The 22,080-nt window shown below is 43.2% G+C and overlaps 1 protein-coding gene across 6 annotated transcripts in view; it reads right to left on the bottom strand.

Moving 5' to 3' along the window:
* The window catches only part of TUB (TUB bipartite transcription factor), a 290,155-nt gene that overhangs the window by 62,536 nt on the left and 205,539 nt on the right, over positions 1-22,080 (bottom strand). For all 6 annotated transcript variants that reach the window (XM_075567022.1, XM_075567025.1, XM_075567023.1 and 3 more), the window contains exon 2: positions 5,555-5,606. In XM_075567022.1, coding sequence (XP_075423137.1) covers positions 5,555-5,606 — 52 coding nt within the window. The remainder of the gene's footprint in view (positions 1-5,554; positions 5,607-22,080) is intronic.

Raw genomic sequence — 22,080 nt, 5'->3', positions numbered from 1 at the left:
TGGGATCTTTCCTTTAAAGCAGCAGTGCGCAAACTGGGGGGGCGGGAGATTTTTCTGGGGGTCGGTTGCAGAGGCCCCTCGCTCTTCCCCAAGGCATTTAAATTAAATGCCGGGGGATCGCGTGAGGCCCATGCGAAACTCCACTTACCGTGATTCAGCCGGCGGTGTGACGCGTCACCATGGCAACGTGGCTTCAAATGCCGCCGCGGGGCCATGTGACGTGACGTCGCACGCGGCAAATGACAACGCGGGTCACGTGACGGATGCAAGGTAGGGGGAGGGGGCACGATAACTGGGGCAAACAAGACAGGGAGCTCCAGCAGCAAAAGTTTGTGCTCCCCTGCTTTAAACAACCAAACTACACAGTAACTACAACAAAAAACGTATTTCCTTTCCAGCACTTGCCCTACATTTTTTTCTAGTATCCCATAAAGTGAAGTATGTTGTTTTCATTCAAATGAAACATGGTTTGTTCAGAAGTCTACAATACACCTCACTAATCTCACTTCAAACTCTACCAAAGGTTGCTGGATTTCTGTAGAGAAATATAATTGGTTTACCAATGTTGTATGCCATATTATAGACTAAAGCTGTTAAATTTCGGGCATTATTGAAATCCCTGCTCTCTAATTGGTTAAAGTTCTGGGCATTATCCATGCAGTAATGCACAGAATTTTTGGCACCATGTCAGATTTTTCAGCCAATCAGTTTTCAGTTTTCATCCACACAGAGAGTTAGCAGCTCTCCGGAGGTGATTGGACAGGAGGCACCAGCAAGACACTGACTCCTCCCCCCCCCCTGCCTGCAGCAAGGCACTGACTCCTCCCCCACCCTGCCTGCAGCAAGGCACTGACTCCTCCCCCACCCTGCCTGCAGCCAGGCACTGACTCCTCCCCCACCTTGCCTGCAGCCAGGCATTGACTCCTCCCCCTCCCTGCCTGCAGCCAGGCACTGACTCCTCCCCCACCCTGCCTGCAGAGAGCTCCACACAGGAGAGTGAGAGGAAAGTTGTGTGTGTTATGTGGGTGTAAATGGGGCAGCAGAGTGTTTTATTGGTGTATGTGTGTGTGTCTGTAGTGTGTGTTCTGTTGGTGTGTGTTTTGTGGGGGTAGAGGGAGACAGTAGAGTCTGTTTTGTTGGTGTGTGTGTGTGTCTAAAGTGTGTGTAGAGGGTGGAGGAGGGCTGCAGAGTGTTTTATTGGGGTGTGTGTGTGTGTGTCTGCATTGTGTGGGTTTACAGGGGGCTGCAGTGTGTTTGTTTGTGTAGAGAGGGGGCTGCTGGTGTGTGTTTTGTGGGTGTAGAGGGGGGTACTGTAGCAGTCTGTTTTGTTGGTGTGTATATCTATCTGCAGTGTGTTTTGTGGGTGTAGAGGTGGCCTGCAGTGCGTCTTCAGTGGGTATAGAGTGGAGGAGGGCGGCAGATTGTGGTTTGTTGGTGTGTGTCTGCAGTTTTGTGGGTTTACATAGGGGCTGCGGTGTGTGTTTGTGGGTGTAGTGGGGGGGCTGTAGTGGGTGTAGAGGGGGGGCTGCTGTGTGTTGTGTGTGTGTCTTCTGTGTGTAATTTGTGAGTGTAGCGGTGGAGGAGGGCTACAGAGTGTGTTTTTTGGGTGTAGTGGAGGGGGGCTTTAGAGTGTTTTGTGTGTATAGAGAGGGGAGCTGCAGAGCGAGTGTGTATAGAGGGGGACTGTGTGTATGTACAATTTCATTTTAATAAACACATGCAGTTAAAGCAAAATAATGTAGAGTATCATGGTGAAAAATATCAATATGACCACAAAAGTGTCTATCTTTTTTTATGAAAAAAAAATCAACAAAGAACGCCTATAATAGTAATAATCCCCTCAGAACAGGGCATTACTGGCCAATAATGCCCTGGCAGGGTTAAAGTCCCTTAGCTTTGCCTCAGGCCTATTCTTCGGGGAGTATTACTTCATTATAGGCTAAAGTTGTTAGACTCCGGGCATTATTGTAATCCCTGCTCTCGGAATGGTTAAAATTCCGGGCATTATCTAATCAGTAATGGCCCGTCATTTTTGTCACCTTGCCAAGTTTTTATTTTCAGCCAATCAGCTTTCACTTGTCGGAGCAGCTTTCAGACAAGGGAGATGATTGGACCGGAGGCAGCAGCTATTCAGTGACTCCTCCCCCTTCCTGCCGGTAAAGAGCTCAGCACAGGACACAGTGAGGAAGGAGAGTTTGTTTGTGTGTCTGTCTGGAGTGTGTTTGTGTGTGTCTGTCTGCAGTTCGTGGGTGTGTGTGTGTAGGTCTGTCTGCAGAGTCTGTGTGTGTAGGGCAGCAGTGTGTGTGTGAATAGAGCTGCAGTTTGTTGTGTGTGTGTGTGTGTGTGTGTGTGTGTGTGTGTGTGTGTGTGTGTGTGTGTGTGTGTGTGTGTGTGTGTGTGTGTGTGTGTGTGTGTGTGTGTGTGTGTGTGTGTGTGTGTGTGTGTAGAGCTGCAGTGTGTTGTGTGTGTAGAACTGCAAAGTGTGTGTTTGTGTTACAGAGGGGGGCGGCAGGCAGAGTTTGTGTGGAGGCTGCACAGTGTGTGTATATTTATAAAGTAGGGGAGGTGCAGTGTGTGTATGTGTGTGTAGAGCTGCAGTGTGTGTGTCTATAGATATAGACAGCTGCAGTGTAAGAGTATATAGAGGTGCATTCATGTATTCAATATAACTATGCAAAAATGTCTATTATTTATGAAAAAAGCCTACATTTTGCCTAAAATAGTAATAATCCCCTCAGAACAGGGCATTACTGGGCATTATTGGCCAGTAATGCCCTGTTCTTCGGGGATTATTACTTAAATATAACTTAATTATATAGAACATAGTATCATTTACTTTCAAGGAAACTTTTTTTTTAGCTTTGAACAAGGTGTCTCAGCGATCAACATACCAACAATAGATGTGCACTTATCATCTGAGATCTGACTCCAAAAGACTGTTAATAGTCCCAAGGTTCAGCAAAGTATCCGGCCGCTCCTCCTTCTCTTACCGTGCACCTCAAAACTGGAACAGTCTACCTGAGACTCTCACAGCCGCCACCAGTCTAAGTTCTGGCAAAACTAAAGCTGTCTCACATTTTAATCTGGTCTGTAACTGTCACATACGCCTATAATATATATCATCTCTAACCTTCCCGGAATAAGGTGTTTGTACACTGAAACGTCGGATGGTTTGTGACTGTAACCAGTCAATTAAATGAACTTTTTATAAATTATTGAATTTTTTTTGGTGTGCTCAGCTTCCCTTCTGTTCTACATGCAGTTACCCTGACTAGGTTTTTTCTGCTTGTAGCACCCACTACTATTCCTGTTTGTTGCTCTTGTTCCCATAGAGTTGGGGCATCCCAAGTTGCATTTATCTTGACTCTTGTGTGTTTAGCTTTTATCTCTAACTGTGCATGCAATGTCTTGTATATAATGTACAGTATATCCTGTTCATTTATTTAACTGTATTTATAACCATGTACAGCTCAACCCCCTTATAACGCTGTGCTTGGGGTCCAAAGAATCACATCGCGTTATAAGCGGATCGCGTTGGAAATAATGTACAATTGTATGCATTGTACAATAAAGTATTTAAGACACCAATAATCATGTTATAAAGTATTCATAAATACGAAAATTGGGAACAATGCGTGCATCGCGTTATAAGCGGATTCGCGCTATAACGAGGTTGAGCTGTATTTGTCATCATAAAACTCTATGCCCAGGACATACTTGAAAACGAGAGGTAACGCTCAATGTATTACTTCCTGGTAGAACATTTTATAAATAAATAAAGAAGTATGAACTTAAAACAGTAGTGTAATAGTGACATAAGTGACCATGTAAATATCTATCATGCACCATTTAAAATGCATCTTAGCCATTAATATAAAAGATTATATGCACTGTATATTTTTGGCCCAATGAAGACATTCCTTGTTAACGAAATAATATTTTTAATATTAAGACACGCCGGTGAGGTAACGCCGCAATTCATAAGGAGGGGGGCAGAAGGTGAGGAGGCAGCCGCAACAGCCAAGTACATAGGGGCGGTGGATTTTTAAACCCGCCGCTGACTCCCGAAGGGTTGGGAGTTGTGCACAGTTGCAGACTTCTGAATTCATGTTTACACCGCCACATTCTACTACAGTTATTTGTTTCGATAACTTGGTATGCTATTCTTGCTGTCCCTAATGTCATTCTTCTGGAGTAACAGCTAAAGAAACGGTCAATTAGCAACACTAAAACCTTAGAACTGCTGCTGGTTTTTGTGCCAATTGTAGGAAATCAATTGGCTATTTCTAAAATGAAACTCATACATTTCTTGAGCTTTAATTAAAAAAAAGCTACAAATATGCAATTTAAATGTAGTGAATTAGCTCGGTTTGCGAACATTGCCAACTTGTTTAAATTGATTTGATTTTGATTTTGAGCCTTAAGTGTATATTCAACAAAGTACGATGGTCATTATCGCTTGCTAATAGCAAACACACATGTAATTGAATTTTTCCATTCGTGTTTGTAGGGCCTTCAATGCAGTCCTGTAATAGGATAGGATAATCCAGTACAATCCCCAGAAAGGTACAGTTTCACAGGGCACATTTTCGTGCTGCAGTTCAAAGCAATTATACAAAGTAGCATATACAGTACTATAATCTACCATCTGCTAACTAACTCCAGGTCAACAGTGTGATTACTATCCAGACTGGTCGCTCTTCAGAGCTTACTCAACAATACCGAAGCTTCTAACAGGCAATACAAAGCCAGTACTGGATCCAGTTAGCCTGGACTTACTGCCAGGTATGCAGTCATCTTTATTAACCATAGAATTATCAGTTCACATAAATACTTCTTCAAAATAAAAATATCCTGGATCATTCCTCAAGGAAGCATATCATCCGGGTGAAAAGGTCACTATAATGTGTATTTCCTACTTGCTAGTCAACTTAAAGTACTAGGTATGTGCAGGTAGAATTTGAAATATTTGGAAGAGGTAAGTATCCTTTCTATTCTCAAACTGGTGATAGGTAGGAGACATTCTGCAATCCAGTTGAGGGGTCTTACACTGGAGCTGGGGTAGGCAACTCCAGTGCTCAAGGGCTACCAACAGGTCAGGTTTGCAGGATATCCTTGGTTCAGCACAGGCGGCTCAGTCGAAGAGCCTGGTTCAGCCACCTGTGCTTAAGTAGGGATATCCTGAAATCCTGTCCTGTTGGTAGCCATTGAGGACTGGCATTGGTCACCCCTGCTCCGGAGGGCTCTTACTCCTCTATGGATGTACTTTTAACATGCATGATCTGTTGCAGATGTAGTCCCACTTAGGATGACAGTGAAGTAACAGGTTCAACCTTGCTGACAAGTTGTCTTACCTATCTGAAAGCAAATATCTTTTTTTTCTTCCAAATGATCACTCAGTCAAATTCTAACATCAGTCATTAGCGGGTGATATTTTAATCACAGTACCCGTCTATGCATTTCACATCCACTTCAGTTTCTCCTCTGCTGTGCTTAGCTGCCCATCAATTATCTGTATCAATGGAAATGGTAATCGCTGGGTCCAACAACTCACCTGTCTATCGAGCTTCTGCTGACGCAGGCTGCTGCTCTCATCGTCTAAAACGCTGCAAATGGGAAAAAGATAATACATGTGAAATTAAATATGCCAGTAATGAGCGAGTCAGGTTGCAATTAACAGAATCAAGTACCCAAAACTCGCGCTTAAATCAAGGCAACTGCAAGGGCAAAAAATGTCAAACTAGCAGTTATGTGAATCACTGTATAATGTTTCCGGAAAGGTAGAATGGGTGGATATTGTTTAAACATCATATGCAGCTTCTAGATGTAAATTGGGGCAAAAATACACAACATCCTATGTTATTTTTAACTCACATTTTTATTAAGTCAACATTCTATTTTGGAACCAGACTCTAAAATGTGTAGAATGAATGAACTCTGATTAGAAATAATGTTAATCGTGGTGGCATTCGCTTGGCTAGAATATAAATATCACGGGAGCAAAAAGCACATACGGTAACTCGGGTATTATTAGGAACTCTGCACAAACATTATAGATCAATAAAATGATCAAAGTAACTGCCGTTTGCACGTTCTCTTGTTTTCCAAGCAGTACATTATCATTAGCGAAAGCTAAAATAATGGACGAAAGGTCTTCTGCTCCAAATGCCATGTCACAAATCGAGTTTATTACTCAAGTTATTATTGTAATCCCGATTTCGTCAGTCTTTGCTTCCTCCTGTTACAGTTACTCTCATCTGCAAATTTACAGCTTGTATTGAACACGCATGGCTTATAAGGAGCTCCTATCTAGAGATTAGCAAATTTTGGGGGCAGATTTAGATCCGCCGCGGATTGGCCAGTTTCTTTGGGGCCGCGGATTTCAGAGGATCAGTCTCAAAAAGGACGATTTGCCATTTGCGGATTTATTTTGATTTATTTTTTAAACACCAGCAATCCATCCGCGGATTCCGAAATCGAGATCTTTAAGAATCCAATCTGCGGCTTCCTTTGGATTCTTAAAATCCGTTAGCGGATTGCAGAATCCGCGGATGGATTGGTAAAATCCACTCGTGGGTTGTATGCAATGGCGGTTTGGGATTGATCTGCTCGGATTGGAGCTGAAACAATCAGTTGGTGGATTTTACATGGCGGAACGCATCTTGAATGTCAAATTCTGAAAAATCCGGGAATCGGATTTGGACATATTTGCCCATCTCCACGCCTAAGTCATTTTTCAATCAGCTCTTTTTTGTTTAAGGGTATAGTCACCCTAGCGTGTTAGCCATTGTAGACAGTCAATGGTGCTTCAGTTAATGGCTACGCTTTAGTAAAATACATTCCAGGCGTATACATTGATCATTTTAGTCATTGGGCCACTAAACTATTTTGACCACCCACCATCTTTTCTTCCTACACTCTTCCCAGGCTTACTGATTAGCCAAAGGAGGATGTCTTCCAGGCCTGGAAGGTGTCATAGGGCAGGGGTGTGCAAACTTTTGTGTTCGTGCCTCCGTCTGCTCTCCCCTCCTGCTCTGCTCGTGCCTTGCCTGCTCTCTGGCTTTGGCGGCGTCATGTGATGTCGCTTTGCCATTTGACCCTGGTGTGTCATTTGACGCTGCGTTGTCATGGAGACGCGTTGCAGAAGAGCCGGCTGAGAGCAGGTAACAGAAGTTACATAGGCCTCACACCTCCCCCGGCATTTAATTTAAATGCCTTGGGGAAGAGCGTGGGGCCTCTGCAAGCGCCACACACCCCCTAGAAATCTTCGAGCCACCCCTGGGGGAAGCGCCCCCCCAAGTTTGAACACCCCTGTCTTGGGTTATAGAACCACTCAGTTAATAAAGGCCTATATTCATGACCATCCTTTATTCTTGTATCTGTATACTGTACATTGTTTCTTGTTCTACATTTAGCTAAGGGTTGTGACACCTTGTGAAGGATATTTGCTACAGTGTGTCAATACATAGCTATATTGACAGTGATATTTTGCATTGAACCAACATGATTATGCATGGGATCCTATATCCCTCCCTTGTGACAACTGAAGAATTGATCTGTCTTGTGTTAAAAGCTTATATTCCCCCCCCCTCCCTACTTTTCTCTGTTATTAAATCTATTTGCAGTTTAATTGTATATTACAGAAGCTTGGCATCAAATGGATACAGTGAATCAGTGTTCTGTAATACATTCTGTGTCTGGGAAATGACACTGAGAAAAAACAGCAATTGAAACATCTCAAAACCTATAGAGAACACGATAATACTAAGGGTGGGCAGATTTAAAATCCAAACTTCGAAGTCCATTCGGACGTCCGAGTCGAAGTTCATAACAAACGTTAAGCAAAATGCGCTCCAACCTCGATTTAAGGCTCGTCATTCAATTATTTTATTGTTTTTTTTTTTTTATATATATATATATATATATATATATATATATATAGTCAGGTATGGAGATTAGCACTCACGGTTTTGTTGCAGGAGGCAGATGCTTGTCCCATAGAGAGTATGTAGACATATGGAGACCAGGGGATCCTGATAGCCAAAAAGAGACAGCACACTGCAGGTATGGTATCAAAAAAGTGTATTCAGTAACACAAGGCCGCCAACGTTTCGGTCCTCCCAACGGGACCTTCCTCAAAATAAATCTTTGAGTTCAGGAAACCAAAAAAATCTGCAAAGTTTTTATCCATAATATGAAAAAAATCCAAAAATCCCAAACGCATTGACTTCTATCAAGACCAAAAAACCAACATTTTTTAAAACCAAAACCAAATTGGCAGTGAAAGTGCCCACCCTTACAATAAACATCTCTCAAGCTGCCGTTTTTAAATGAAATTTTTTGGTCCCTTTAATATGTGCATCAATATAATCCACACAATGATGAGTTTTTCGCTAAATGTGCCGATCGATCCGTTCTCCTGCGATCGATCGGCACAGATTCCGCTCGGGGGTTCACTAAATTGCTGTCAGTGCAGCAGAAGAGGACCAAAGATGCATAGTTCTGTGGGGAAGATCATGTGACCAGACAGTTACTAGATATAATTGGTGTACTGCTAGAGAGAGGGCAGGGTTCAAAAAGAGGTGTGCCAGAGCCTGTTTCAGAAGAGGAAGGGGATGTGACTTTGTAAATGGTTGCTATAGAAACAAAAAAGTGCTTGTTACATTATAATACATTAAAAATGTCATCCACGGTGGGTTTAAAAAAAAAATGCTACAAGTATTTTATCATAGTACAGAGCTGATCTATTTTTAAAAAAAACCACACATGTAGGATATTGCTTGGTCTGCAGCTTTAAGTGTCTCTGCTGCACTGAGTGGAAGACGTTGCGTTTCAAGTAGCTGAGCTTGGTTCAAATTCCGCTGTTCGCTATTTGTGACCTTGGACAAGTCACTTTATCTCCTAGTGCCTGCGGCACCAAAATTAGAATGTAAGCTCCACGGGGCAGACGCACTGTGTACACTGTCAGCAATATACAAGAAAAAGTAACAATTATTGGTCGCTCTCCAGGTTTTAGCTTGTGTATGAGCAAACGAAAAAGAAGCCAGGGCAGATCACACTTCCAGTGCAAAATATGTGCAGTGCACAATTGTGAGAAAAGTGTAAAAACTACAACCATGCAGGATAGTGCCGCTCCGAAAAAAAGACTTTCCGGGTGTCTTTGGTTACGAGCAGGAACAAATAACGGGGCGCAACTGTCCTCCGGTAAAATGAGAAGAGGGGAATTTAGTGCAATAATGTTTGGTACAAAATTGCATATGAATAAGATAATGGGGATAATCCCGCTCACATGTTGTCCAAATGAATCAGGCAATTTGGGGAAAGACCCACCTGTAACCAAAGAGCAACACGTCCTCCAACAGCAGTTAAATGGAGCATATTATTCCTCAAACAAACGAAGAGAGAGAAATACTCCTTTCCAATTCTGTGCCATACATTACTGCACTATATTCCCCTCTTTTCATGTCACCTGAGGATATTTGCGCTCCGTTATTTGTTTAGCTTGTATTGGTTGCTTTAGTTGCTATTAAAAAAAAAAAAAAAATAACAACAACAAGTGTGAGTGTGCAAACCTCTCCCCACCCCCACAACAATCTGAATATACAGAGGGGCCCTGCTCATACGGCGGGTTCCGTTCCAGGGTGCCGGCAGAAAGCGAAAATCGCCGAAAAGCGGAACATTGCATTTGCTATGTCCACTGGCGATTTTCTGTGTCTCCTACCCCTTCTGCGCATGCGCGAACTCGGCTGTCCCCCTCCTGCGCATGCGCGGACATGGCAGCCCCCTTCTCGGTACCGCCGTATTAGGGGATCATCGAGAAGCGAAACGCCGAGAAGCGGGTCTCTACCATATATGTATTACCAAAATCACTAACTAATGTTGGGGGGTGACTCAAATAGATGGTCTGGTATTTACTGTTGGACTCACATTATCTAGACAAGGGGCGCGCAAAGTGGAGGGGAGCGCAAGATTTTTTAGGGGGCGCACGGCGGTTGCAGAGGCCCCGCGCTCTTCCCCAAGGCATTTAAATTAAATGCCGGGGGATCGCGTGAGGCCTCTGCAACTATCCTTACCTTGTCTTCGGCGACACCGTGGAGTGACGTGACCTCGCGGCGTCATTTGATGCCGCAGACAAAGTAAGGGAATGGGGGTGCAAGCAGGGAGGGAAGCAAGCAGGGGGGGGCACAGCGGGGAAAGATTGCGCACCCCTGATCTAGACCAACTGGGCTAAAAGCAAATAATAGTTCCAAAACCACAAAAGGTTAAATGTGCAAGGGCAGATATATTTTAAGATTTTGCAGGTATTGTACTAAAAATATAATGCTGAATGTGATCATTCTGATATCAAAACATAGCACGCCATTGAAGCTCTATGGGTCAACTGGTTTGAGGAATAAGTGACGTGATATACTGTACAGAGGATCATACAGTCTTATACCGATGCAGCCACCTGTATCTAGCAACGTGCCAAGAGTTGACCGTCCACGGCATAGTGCTTGGCAGGGGGGAATGGCCCATCAGCATGAATGGGACTCCTGCCGTGTGATGCCTGCCGGTCTGCATCAGTCTGTAAGAGATGCGCATTGAGAGTAGACAGAATCAGTCACTATCCCTGCTCACCTCTAACAGGTGATCGTGCGGCTTTTATTCTAAAAACATATTATTATGGAAGCAGGGGGTCTCCGGGGATGCCGGTATTTCCGGCCATACTGGAGCCTGTAACTCGGGAAACATGGGGTCCCCGGGGCTGAGATGAATGTGGTTCAGGTTGGGAGACCCCCTGCTTCCATGTGGGTATGGTTTACCACGGTCACAATCAATTGGTTTATTGTCCAATGCTTGTTGAAGTGAAACTTCTTTGCTGGCTCCTACCTAAATTCTCATAAGACTGAAACTCCTTGATGGAGACGAAAAAGCGATCAGGCGCATGCACGAGCCCCCGCTGGCTCTAAATTCCCACAGCATGAAAGTCCTTCATGCAGACGAAAAAGCGATCAGGTAAGCAAACGGTACTTTTATAAGCAAACCTGACACAGCACCAGCACTTTTATAAGCAAACCTTCCACAGTACCAGTACTTCTATATCCAAACCTGCCACAGTACCAGTACTTCTATATCCAAACCTGCCACAGTACCAGTAAAAGTCTTTCATTCAATCAAATACAGCAGCGGCAGCTCTTATTCGAGCAAAAGCCGCCGGCTGCATGCGTCTGGGAAGCGGGTAGCCGCGGCGCGTGGCGGCGCACTGTGACGTCACAGTAACATGCGCGCCCGGCTTCCCCGTCTTCCCCGGCTTCCCCAGGCTTCCCCGACACCCCTGGAGATCAAATTAGGGTAAGCGGGGGTGCGGGGAAGCAGAGGGGCAGAGCAGAAGCCGGGTTCGTGGTCCGGAAGGGGGGGTAATTGCGCGCGAAGTGGAGGGGGGGTGCGTGGGGGAAACGCGGCGGCGCGCGTTTTTTACTGGCGGCAGCTGGGGTAGATCCCGGCATGCCGCCGGCATTTACTTCAATAAAGTATGTCGCTACTGTACATCAAAATCAAAATACACTTTCAGTGACAAAACACATACAAGTTTCACTTAGAACACGCGTGCTCGGCACACACCCCGTCTTTTTTTAAATTTAAATGTCATGTGTTTTATTTTGTGTTTATGTTTTTTTCAGATTGCCTATTTATTGCCATGGTGCCAATCCATGCCCACATTGTGGGCAAGGTTTACCACTGTGACAATCAATGGGTAGAGGGAGTGGGTGTAGTTGCCCCAGGGAAGGGTGGTTAGGCCTCCCTGATTTGTAGGGGGGGAGGGGGTTAACCCCTCAATTACCATAGCGGTTAATAACCGCTACGGTGATTAAGGGGTAACAGGCCAGTATTTTTGTTTTTTTATTTTACTGTCGGTGCCCACTGAAGACGAGGAGGACGAGGACGGACTTCGTCCTGGCAGGGGTAAGTACAACTTTTATGTGCAATATGCTGGCTGGGTAATGTTTTATTTTTAATGGGCAAATGCGCTATTATCCAGGTTTGGATAATAGGGATTTTGCCCATCATTACTGTACTGTAAGTTATTTTTCACCTTATGTGATACCATTGGACAATGCAGAAGTTCGTGGGTGGCGGTGCAGCTGCCTTGGAAGAAAGCGTGGGACCAAAAATTGCAAAGTACTGGGTACAAAAAAAGGCCCTTGCGGCTGAAAGGCGTCAGAGTGCTTGCTGTGCTGTTTTTTATGTGCCAAAAAACTTTTTTTGTACCCAGTACTGTGCAATTTTTGGTCCCACGCTTTCTTCCAAGGCAGCTGCACCGCCACCCACGAACTTCTGCATTGCACATCTCTTCGGTAGGAGCACGCCCTACAGCACCTGGACCTCCAGCAATTCATTTCTGTGAGTTTACTCCTATTTGCTTTTCTACTGCATTATTGTACCTTTAGCCAGTGACACCCATAAAAAATATACCTGTTTTAAAGGTTAGTGGGAGTCCACACAGAGTGGCTTTCAAGGGTCTGCAAGTGACATGGAAGGTCTGATTTTAAGTATGCTGTTTGTTTTTGGAAAGACAATTGTGTCATAAATCCCTACATGGACGTTCCCTGTGAGCATTGCATAGGAGTCCATTCTCCTATTCTTTTACCGTGATACCATTGGAGGATGTGTCACTGGGGTTTTTTGTTTGCCTTCCTCTGGATCAATATACTGCAAGTATAAATATAGGATAAAATATCTGTCGTCTAAATGTAGCATAGGTTGAACTTGATGGACATAGGTCTCTTGTCATCCTCATCTACTATGTAACCTACATCACAACGTGGATGGCTGATCTTGTTGTAAGCAACATGAACATTTATAGAGATCTGCAGTAAATTAAAAATACAGGTAGTTAAATATACGCAACTACAGCCTGTACAGTGAACAAGCAGTATATAATAGTACACAAGAGGAAGCACTTTTCTGCAGTAAGGAAGCACAACAGGGGAGCGGTGTGCAGCCTAAGCCCTACACAATGTGAGTGGGAGACAGAATATTTCACTAACAATTTCACTGAAAACAAAATGCCAATCACAAGGACAATGGTTTCCTCTCAGCATATTTAGATATATATTTTTTTTAACCAATCAAAGTTCAGTTCAGATCCATCGTGATAATTAAGATCCTCAGCGCCAGAGAGGTCTGTTTCTGTTTGTATACTTTTACTGGATGGGAGACACCCAGTGGGACTTTTTAGGCTGCTCATTGGACAGTTTACACAGGACACTTCTATGGGGCTTTAAGTTGGTTTATATTTGGTTATATATATTTGTTGATGGCACTCACAATTTATTTTGTTATTAGCTTTTGCATTATATAGTCGATATTAGCGCTTTTTACAGGCATACCCCTGTTTAAGGACACTCACTTTAAGTACACTCGCGAGTAAGGACATATCGCCCAATAGGCAAACGGCAGCTCACGCATGCGCCTGTCAGCACGTCCCGAACAGCAATACTGGCTCCCTACCTGTACCGAAGCTGTGTGCAAGCGGGGAGACTATAGAGCCTGTTACAAATGCGTCATTTACATCAGTTATGCACGTGTATGACGATTGCAGTACAGTACATGCATCGATAAGTGGGAAAAAGGTACTGCTTCACTTTAAGTACATTTTCGCTTTACATACATGCTCCGGTCCCATTGCAACATTAATGCGGGGTATGCCTGTAGTTTGCACTAAATTATCATAAAGTTCAGTGCATGACTGATTTGGGTAGCTGACTAGAGGCAAAGAAAATGACTGAAATTGCATTCTAAGACATCAAATAAAAATATAACGTGAGCACATTCACATGTCTCAGACAGGTCTACAACCCTGCCTTTCCCCATTATCTCTTAGCATACAGTGCATCCCCTGCAGCTAGGGATTCTGGGTAACGGAATGCACATGAGCACACACAGTGTGTCACCTTTTGCTTCTTGTCCATTTTAACATTGCCCCCTATAAGCTTTTGCCTGCCGTATTACACAGCTTTTCAGCACAGCCTGGGTTACAGAAGCGCAGAGCCAGTAAACCTACTCACAGACAGCCATTTCGACCTTTTGGGTCTTGTCAGTGTGACGCTGAAAGCGGTTTTAACGACACATTAAATAAGTTATGCTGACAACAAAGGTGAACCGTTCTTCTCTAGGCACCGTTCTTCTCGTTCTTCTCTAGGCACCGGCTCATCTGTAACCTCTTGCGTGCGCTGTATACAAGTGTTTTGGAAGGATAAAGAGCAATAGGATCTAGGTGTGGGGAACAGTGGGAACAAGTAAAGATGGTACTCCAAAGAAAAGTGAATGTGTAGGAATATTTACAGTTGCATGATCTACCTATATCGATATTACAACCTAAGGCTTGTTTTATAGTTGGCGCGCACCCACGTGCACGAACGCCCGTGCACGTGAAGCACACACTTCAGTGCTCCGAGTGACAGATGGGCGTGGCTATGACACGCACGGGTAGGCGTGGCCACCCCCCTTTCCCTGCACTCACACACACATTCTTCCATATTAGCAGCACATCTCGTGTCAGTGCCGTGATACCCTAATTAATGGTAAATAATAAGCCAAACACTTAGCATAAATAAATCACACAGGCAGTAAAATAAAAGCCATTTGTAACTGTGGCAAGGCATAAAGTGTGCAGGCTATGGAGGGGTGTGTTAAAGAGGCTGAAGAATAAAATGCGGAGGGAGCAGATGGGGAAATAATTACTTTTAAGACATTTTTTTTTTCTAATTAAAAAACTCTGGCTTTTACTACGCTTTTAATATATAAAAAAAAAACCTATCCTATATAAGAGATGGATTTTGTGTTTTATACAGTGTGTGCGCACACACACACACACACACCCTGATTGGGCAATACAGTGTGACGTCGAGCGGCAGCAGCACGAAAAGACTCTATTCACAGTCTTTCCCCCGATCGTCCGGCTCCACGCTCCCTGCCGTGTGCGCGCCCTAGTATAAGACGGCTGGCTAACCACAGACAATTATAAGTGCCGCGCGTGCGCACGGCAGAGCAACGCGCCCACTATATTACGGGCCTAATGCTATATAATGGAGAAACTAAAGTATTAATTGTATAGATTCCTAAGAAATCCCTATCTTAAAACGTACATTTCTAATGTATTTAAATGCCGTTTTCAACCCATCTGGAACTTCAATTTTATTAGTTCGGGGAAATAGTGTGTTAAATATACTCTTTTAAAATGAATGTGACCACTAAAGCAGCATAATCCAAATTACAAATTAGTTTTTTTTTGTCCAACGAGTCATTTTGGCACTTTTACAATAGCACAATTCAGAATTGCAGCTGTACAAGTTAATGTATTACAGAAGCCAGAACGAATGAATGCTTTGCTTAGATCCTGCACAGCTCTTGGCAACTGGAAGTACAACTGTATAAACACTCACAAAACATGTAGGCATAAATAGTGAGGGAAGTATTTCCCTGACACATAGACATCTTTTCTTGGTGTAGGATTTGCTAAATCACGATCAAGGTATCCTTGTTTCTCTGGTATTTACTGTTGGGTTTGTGGGGTCACTTACACAATTTTGTGTGGTTGCAAAAAGTTGGACTGTGGTTATTTCAAAACAATCTGGGATACAATGAAATAGGGATAGATTTATAAAACTTTCAAGGCGCAAAGGCAGATATTTCAGCTTTTGAGGGGGGCAGGAGGGGGGCAGGAGGAGTGCAGGAGGAGTGCAGGAGGAGTGCAGGAGGAGTGCAGGAGGAGTGCAGGAGGAGTGCAGGAGGAGTGCAGGAGGAGTGCAGGAGGAGTGCAGGAGGAGTGCAGTGACATTGAGGGTAAGCCCGGTTCAAATCCCTGTGTCCGCTCCTTGTAACCTTGGGCAAATAACCGTATCTCCATGTGCCTCAGCCATTAAAAAATAGATTGTAAGCTCTACGGGTGAAGTGTGGAAAAAATAAAAAAATTGCAGCGCACAGCCAAGGGAGTAGGGTCCAAAAAAAGAAAATGTTATTGAAAAATTCTAAAAAAAAAAAAAAAAGGAGGTACACAATTGGAGACTTGTGTACCTCCTTTTTTTTTTTAAAGAATTTTTCAATACATTTTTCTTTTTTTGGACCTTACTCCCTTGGCTGTGCGCTGCAATTTTTTTATTTTTTCCACTGGATTCCACTATCACGGCCTGCACGCCGCAGAGATCTTTCCTGATAGGGACATGTGACTTTATCAAAACAAAAGTGAGTACCATCCTGAATAATTATGATGTTATAGACACCCCCAATGATGCTGCTGATAAGTGTGGGATACCCCAACTTCTCTGAACCTTCAGGGGATATTTGTCATATTGCTGTCAAGACTAACCTCACAGGATTGCATATAACTCAACACTTTTCACGGATATATGTAGTGCATTATGGAGTTCACTGTTTATGTATACATGATACACAGGATTAAAATGCTTGAGCACCCCAACACTTTTTTTACTTCTACGGGGGAAGGGAACTGGGCCTGCAAAGATTCTATGTACAGCACGGCATACGCTGTTAGCGCTATACAAGAAAAGGAAAAGAGAAAACCGCTAATAGGATTGGTAAAGGAAAAGGATCCAGAAACGGGCTGGGGGACTTCCGATTACATTGTGCAAATGAAACTAGTGGGCCTTTTTAATATACAAGTGAAGCAAAAAGCCACACATGTTCCATTCATCATTCATTATACACATCCTATTCAGAGAAGGAAGCCCCATCCAACACAAAGAATGTCTATCAGATGCAAGGAAGCCCATTGCAACATCTGCCTTTCCATTAGTTACATCCTAGCAGTTTGTTGAGGGATATCATCCTTGGCAGATACACAGTTATCTAGTCTTTGTTTGGCACCTGCTAAACAAACACAGTCAAGCATCTAATCCAAGTAGATGAAGACATGATCAAAGGCCTACATTCATTCTCTACCTTCTGCAATGGGAAACCCGACTTCCTCTAAATAAAATAGATGTCTTTCCCTTCCAAGGGAAATATAAAGTCCTTTCACTCTGTGTTGGCTTTGGAATAAAAACCATACTCAGTCCTTGAGAGTGGGAGCGGAATGTGGAAGAAGCCACACAACTGGGCTACACATTAGCATTTAGCTACAGAAAGAATAGAATTGGTTTTATTGTGCATTATCCAAAAGGAAATTACAAGCATGGGGCGATGTTCTCTCTCCGTGTTAGGAGTCAAATATATTGCACACCAAATTATCAATAGCCGCATTACAAATGCATAATAGTTCAAGTTATCTATTATCAATACTCAAAATATCAGCGATTTCCGTCTAAATCAGAAAGGCTATTAACAATATCATAGAGCAGTGAAAAAAACTACTGTATAATAAAGCGCTACAAATAATGTGATATAATCAAGCTGCGGCCTAAACAACCGTGTTTTTCTCCAAAACCGCAAATTAAGATAACCTAAACAAAACAGTGTTCGTGGCGCAAAGTGATAAAACAGTTAATATGTGCAAATGATCCCAGTGTTGATTATTACTGAAAAACACATAATACTGTAACTCCAAGTAGAGGATTCTCCAGGTCAGCAGACTCTTTGTAGACCCCCATATGAAGAAAAGCACACAAATGCAGAGAGTATAGTGCATTATCATTTACTTAAGATGACAGACAATACAGAGGGGAATGGTAACACACTCACACTTTCCCCACTGGTAAGTAAACAAGAAGGGACTTTGGGCGCACTTCAACCCTTCTCCTTAGATGACAGCTCCCAATGCGACCGCTCCACTTCTCAGTCAGGAACAAACCGCGATTGCCTCCGCCAGTGTCTCTCACCCGCAGTGGGGGCACTCCGCCGCGTCACGGTCGTCTCAGCAGTCTCCTTCCAATCAGGGCTTCTCAGGAGATTGGGTACGGTGGCCTCAAAATTTCATCCCCTTTATAACTCAATATAACCACAAATCATATGAGGTAAGGAGGATTATTGAAAAACATTGGCCGATTTTACATCAGGACTATATTTTGAAAGAGATTCTGCCTGATAAACCTCAACTAGTTTTTACAAGAGCTGCCAACTTGAAAGATAAGTTGGCCCCCAGCTCTGTAAGAACTAAGCATGGAAAACCAGCTATAGGGCAACAAACAACTTGGCTGGAGGGAAATCCTTTGGGATTTTTCACATGCAGATTGCACAGATTTATTTGGCATCAATAAAAGTAAAGATTTCACAGTCACCTCTAAACATACGGGTGAGATTTTTACAATTTCCAGCTTAATAAACTGCAGCGCTGATTTTGTGGTGTACCTTTTAGAATGTCCATATGGCCTACAGTATGTGGGCCGCACTACAAGAAAACTAAAAACCAGGATTTTAGAACATGTGAGGAATATAAAGAAGGGCTTGGAGTCACATGATGTTTCATTACATTTTAAAAAATCACTATGGTTCAGACCCAGGGGGTCTCAAGTTTATTAGAATAGAATTTGTTCCAAGACATTGGCGTGGTGGAAATAGAGTGCAAACTATTTCCCAGAAAGAAAGCCTCTTGATTTACAAGTTAAAAACTTTGAGACCTTTGGGTCTGAACGTTGAATTAGACATCAATGCATTCCTCAAGTGATGGTTCAATGTTTTATTTGTTCCTCTCCCCTTTACTAAGTCCCTTTTTAAGTCTATTCCCCTTTTTTAAGTCCATTCCCTATTATTAACCCCTCTTTTTTAGCTGAGCTATTTAGTAGCTATTTTTATTTTATTAGCTATATAGCCTCATTTTATATATATTTATAATTTTATTTTTATTTGATGTAGTCTTTTTTGCTTAATTGTCCCGGTCTAGTATCACTGCTGACATTGAATCATCAGTGAAGAGTATTGAGTAGCTTTATTATGAGTTGTCTTTTTTTAACCCTTGTTGTTTTTTACAAATCCATGCTGTTTATGTGTTTCAGCATTCTCCGCACATCCTTTTTCAATTTTGGAATTATTATTATGTGTAGGATGAGACAGGGTGTTTAGCCTTTGTTTAATAATATTTTATATCAATTGTATAAACTTCTCTGTTATTGCATACAAACCATGATAAAATCTTGTTTTATTTTATAGTATACAGGCATGTTTAAGGACACTCACTTTAAGTACACTCACGAGTAAGGACATATCTCCCAATAGGCAAACGGCAGCTCACGCATGCGCCTGTCAGCACGTCCTGAACAATACCGGCTCCCTACCTGTACTGAAGCTGTGCGCAAGCGGGGAGACTATAAAGCCTGTTACAAATGCGTTATTTACATCAGTTATGCATGTATATGACGATTGCAGTACAGTACATGCATCGATAAGTGGGGAAAAGGTAGTGCTTCACTTTAAGTACATGTTCGCTTTACATACATGCTCTGGACCCATTGCGTACGTTAGTGCGGGGTATGCCTGTATTGTGAGTTTTTTTAAGCTGATTGTTTAATTGTATTTTAAATATTGTATTAAAGATTTGTATGACTTGTTTTTAGTGCATACTAATTAGGCATTCCAGTAGGGAGATGCCTGGTGCAATTCAGCACAGGTATTGCCAATTAGAACAAGCATTACCATCTCTGCTAATTACTAGCTCACTATGTAGGATCCAGCTGAGTTAGTTCTATTTCCAATGCCTAGTTTGGTATATAAGTGCATTCAAGTTAGTATTGAACATAAACCCCAGATGAAATCCAGTGGGACGAAACTAGTTGATGCTTTGAGGCCACCGTACCCAATCTCCTGAGAAGCCCTGATTGGAAGGAGACTGCTGAGACGACCGTGACGCGGCGGAGTGCCCCAACTGTGAGTGAGAGACGCTGGCGGAGGCAATCGCGGTCTGTTCCTGACTGAGAAGTGGAGCGGTCGCATTGGGAGCTGTCATCTAAGGAGAAGGGTTGAAGTGCGCCCAAAGTCACTTCTTGTTTACTTACCAGCAGTAAAGTGTGAGTGTGTTACCATTCCCCTCTGTGTTGTCTGTCATCTTAAGTAAATGATAATGCACTATACTCTCTGCATTTGTGTTCTTTTCTTCATATGGGGGTCTACAAAGAGTCTGCTGACCTGGAGAATCCTCTACTTGGAGTTACAGTATTATGTGTTTTTCAGTAATAATCAATATCATAGAGCAGCAGTGCGCAAACTCCCTGCGCGCCCCCCCTACCTTCTCTCCTCCTCGGTCGCCCACCCTCGCCTCTAATGTTGCGTCAAGTCATGTGACCCGTGGCGTCATTTGAAGTCACGTCTCTACGGCAACGGGCGTCATTTGACGCCGCGTTGTCATAGAGACGTGTGACTGGAGCCAAGTACGTTTACAGAGGCCTCGCGCTCTCAGCGCGGGACCCTCTGTAAACGCCGCGCCCCCTCCCAAAACGTCTTGCGCCCCCCAGTTTACGCACCGCTTTTATAGAGTATAGAAAACATGGTCCAAAAGAAGTTGTTACATGGATGGGTGTTTCTACTTTCCTTATATATTTGTATTATTTGTAGACACAAAATATGTTATAGCGAGTAATAAAATGACAAAACCCCTCCACCACACAGTGTTCAGCAAATAAAAATACCACCTGCCTCAGGTCTGTACACCTGCCCTTCCTCCGTTACCTCTTAGCATAGAATGCTTCCATTGCAGCCTGGGATTCTGGGTAATTGAACTTTTAAATGATTATTTCTGAGAGTACTGGGGATGCTAATTGTTTATTTAGTGACTCCCTTTCAGCGCTCGAGGTAGCAGCAAAATAACCTTGATTTTAATAGCATTCTTCCATCAACCTTGTTGACTCAATTAAAGTTCCGGCGCGTTTTCCTTACCCCTGAAGTTTTTCATTTACTGACAGTGCTCATTTTCTAGAAGTGTATGTGTAAGAGATGTGTGCAGAGGTTCATATAATTGAGACCGATTTGGGTGAAATTATATCTTGGCTTTATTGAGCCTGTTCCTTTATCCAGGCACAACATACAAAAACAACAAAATAACAAACCCCTATCCCTTTGTAAGGGCTCACTTACTTCCTCAGACCCTATCTGCAGGACTGGAGGGATATTCCCATTACCAGCCTATCACCCCAAAGTCTCAGAAGTACTGTAAGCAGGTGGCCCTCCATGTCAGTCTCTGGCAGGTTCCTCCTGGGTCCTCTGGGTCCAGGAAATATAGGTCTCTGTGTGTCTGGATATCTTGATCTCAGCACAGCCTTTGTGCTCAAGGCAGTGTCTGTGTGCAGGCTTCTCTGCTCTCCTGTCAGCCCAAATGTGAGTTAAGGAATCTCTCTCTGTGCTGAGATCTAGAGACCTATATTTCCTTGACACAGAAGTCCCAGGAACCTGCCAGAGACTGACATGGAGGGCCACCTGCTTACGGTACTTCTGAGATTTTGGGGTGATAGGCTGGTAATGGGAATATCCCTCCAGTCCTGCAGATAGGGTTTGTGGAAGTAAGTTAGCCCCTACAAAGGGTTTGTTATTTTGTTGTTTTTGTATGTTTTGCCTGGATAAAGGAACAGGCTCAATAAAGTCGAGATATAATTTCACCCTTATCGGTCTCCATTATATGAACCTCTTCACACATCTCAGATCTCCTCCTCCCCTTTTTATTTTTTATAGGATGTATGTATATCTTTATTTATATAGCGCCATCCATGTACATAGTTTTTTACAGCCGTAATACATGTGGCATAATAGGAACACGCGCTTCATACATAGAAGTAGACATTAGGAAAAGCCCAGAAGAGCTTACAATCTAAGTGGTAAGTAGGGAGAACTTACAGAGATTGTATGAGGGTGTTCTGGTACGTGCGGCTGCAAGGGGTCATGGTAAATAGATATGAGATGTATAGTATCAGCCAACGGAGCTATCCACATGCTTCATTAAAGAGGTGGGTTTTAAGATGGGCCTTAAAGGTGGAGAGAGAGGGTGCTAGTTGGATATTGAGGGGAAGGGTTCCAGAGCTGAACCACACTATCTTCAGCTCCAGTAACTCTTACCAGAGAAGGGGCGACTCAAAAATGGCGGTTTAAATCCTCCAGATCACACAGGCCAACAGAAATATAATATAAATCCCACCACAAAACCAGGACGGGATACCGGAT

Source organism: Ascaphus truei, chromosome 12, assembly GCF_040206685.1.
Source record: "Ascaphus truei isolate aAscTru1 chromosome 12, aAscTru1.hap1, whole genome shotgun sequence".
NCBI lineage: Eukaryota > Metazoa > Chordata > Amphibia > Anura > Ascaphidae > Ascaphus > Ascaphus truei.
The sequence above is the reverse complement of the archived record's forward strand: the minus strand, read 5'-3'. Positions and strand labels throughout refer to the sequence as shown.